The following is a 2,524-nucleotide window of genomic DNA, read 5'->3' as shown; positions in this document are numbered from 1 at the left end:
TGTACAGGTCATTCAAAGAGAAAATATAGGTTGTCTGAACAGTACAGCTATTTCCGGATGGAACAAACAATCGAACAAAGAGATATTGTTTGTTTGCAGCCACACCCAAGTTTAATATTTAAAAATTAGGCGTGAAAGCAATCGGAGCCGCTAAAAATATGATGCAATTTGGTGATAGTTCAATATTAATTTTTGAGTAGTTGCTTGAGAAAACGATCTTAACTTAATCTTAATAATGCAACCTTATTTTAAATGTGAATCATGATTTCTTATATATTCATCAATATTAGAAAATGCAGCAGTTGCAGAAAAGTGTACCTGTGCAATAACTTCGCAAAAAGTAGCTTGTAAAAACTTTATTTAGAGCAGTGAGTCAAAACACCGGGTTTGGCCCGGACTGGGTGAACTGTTTATCTGCAGGATTAAGTCAGTGCCTCATAAAAAACATATCTGGCAGAAGAATGTCTTTGATCAGCTGGTATAAAAACAGAAATATCACTTTAATTTGGGTAAAATAGATCACTATTTGACAAGAGAATACAAATTACTTTCTATAGGTCTTGAGGTGATGCTGATTGGAGTTTTGTATCACATCCAACAAAACTGCACAGCTTCATAAAGCCTAAACCCTTAAAAAAAAAAAGAATAGAATTGGCTGCAAGTTTGTGTACTTCTTTGCAATTTACTTTTTACAAACTAGCAAACTGTTCTTCATAGCTGATAAACACAACCAGACCACAAAATCTGGAGACAATTTATGAGGCATTAGCAAACTCTGGAGTTGTGGGAGGAGAGAACAATAGAAATTATGAATATAAAGTCCATGTAATCAAAACAGACATAAAAAGCCTTCCAGAGGTTGATGAATTGCAAATGAAGGAGTAGAACATAAAACTGTATAAAACTATATTATGCTTGCACAGTAAAAAAAAGAAAAACCTGCACATTTATGTGCTATCCCTCAACACAGAAGCACGCACATAAATACATGTATGCAAACATTACGAGAGGGAGGACAGAGACTGTTCAATTGAGTAACGTAATTGATGCTTCTAGGCAGTTCCTGACAGTAACTCCGTGTTTGGGGATTGATCCTGAGACCTCTAGGTTACGATGATATATATATATATATATATATATATATATATATATATACACAAACACAAGCCCACCCTGTCTGCTATTCTATAGAAAATGGACTGCTGTTGATGCACCTCAGATCTTGCGTTTCTTCCACTCTGGTTCCTTCTCAGCTTCCTCATCCTCCTCCGAGTCCTCTGCAAACACAGGCACTGGCTGGGTTCTAAAGGGAAACAAAAGGGGGAAATGATTTAACAGGTCTTTTCAGACAACTTCAGAGAAAAGCAATAAACTTAACCAGATAACAGAGCTATGAGGCCACAAGTTGTTTACGACGTTCATTATTAGAATTTGAGTACTTTGGATACATTATTTATTCTGTACTGGCCAATTTGGGCTTAAGGAAGTTCAGGCTGTAACTCAGAAGAACACTAGACCTGCCTGTACATGGCTGTTCCTCCGAGCAGAGCAGAGAGAGCTGTGATGGTGACCGTTACTTCTTGAAAGAGCTCTGCAAACAGGCTAAAGTGACTCACTTTATCAGATCAATCTGCTATAATGTATATCCCTAGTATATTATTTTTAACCTGAGATCGTTTCCTTGCATTACGTGAAACAATCTGTTAGATTTGGCTCAAAGCTTTGTTCGACGTTTATGTAGCAGTCTGAGTCCGATAGTGATCTAAAGTTGTCCATTACTCTCCTTTCTGCATTGTAAAGTGTGTATCTGTCAAACTGCACAACTCTTTAAACATTTACGTGTCACACCGGTAGGAAGAAACCCAAGTACCATTACAATAGAGTAAGCAGCACTCCCGGTACTCGTCTTACACTGTCTGCTAATAAGAGCAAAGCCAGAGGATGAATGTGAGAGGAAACGAAGAACAATAAGGTGGACAGAGAGAGTGTAAATTATTCATATTGAGGATATAAGGGTTTCTTACTGTTTGTATGCTGGGGCGACCCAGTAAGGGTTATCTGAAGCATCCTGGGCGTGACGTAGGATGGCCTGTCGTGGGTTACTGTCATCCGTTTTATCTAAAGCGATGTTCTTCACGATGAATGAAGACAGAGTGCCACCATGAGCTGCTACTCTTCCTCCTCGACCTGTCAGGACACATAATCAATATCATATTAAAAATGTAAAAACACTGTGTGACTACACTATTTTAACAACTCACACAGACGCAAACAATCTATTAGTTGACATATTATCACAATCTGAGTCATTTTTTTTACTTTAGATAGAATTCCATTTTGTAAACGCCAGAAGGTAGGAACAACTTGCTGCTTTCCAGACAGGACAATGTTATGGTTGTCTTAAAAGATCAAGAACAAAAGTCCCACATGCATGTGAGCATTCCCGTAATTAAACACACAGGATTTCCTGCTAGAGTTGGGCAGTGAGGTTGTTTGGGGGATTGAAAGGCAAGTTTTCCTTTTG

At 38.0% G+C, this 2,524-nt stretch overlaps 1 protein-coding gene across 1 annotated transcript in view; it reads right to left on the bottom strand.

Annotated features, from left to right (window-relative positions):
• Positions 1–341: 341 nt before the first annotated feature.
• The window catches only part of LOC137869068 (WD repeat-containing protein 70), a 36,489-nt gene continuing 34,306 nt past the window's right edge, over positions 342–2,524 (bottom strand). The window contains exons 17-18 of the mRNA XM_068706181.1: positions 2,025–2,187; positions 342–1,303 (exon numbers count right to left, since the gene is read on the bottom strand). Coding sequence (XP_068562282.1) covers positions 1,216–1,303; positions 2,025–2,187 — 251 coding nt within the window. The 3' untranslated portion in view covers positions 342–1,215. The remainder of the gene's footprint in view (positions 1,304–2,024; positions 2,188–2,524) is intronic.

This window comes from Cebidichthys violaceus, unplaced genomic scaffold (genome assembly GCF_023349555.1).
Source record: "Cebidichthys violaceus isolate CVI_PGR_0920_01 unplaced genomic scaffold, fCebVio1.0.p SCAF_12, whole genome shotgun sequence".
Lineage (NCBI taxonomy): Eukaryota > Metazoa > Chordata > Actinopteri > Perciformes > Stichaeidae > Cebidichthys > Cebidichthys violaceus.
The sequence above is the reverse complement of the archived record's forward strand: the minus strand, read 5'-3'. Positions and strand labels throughout refer to the sequence as shown.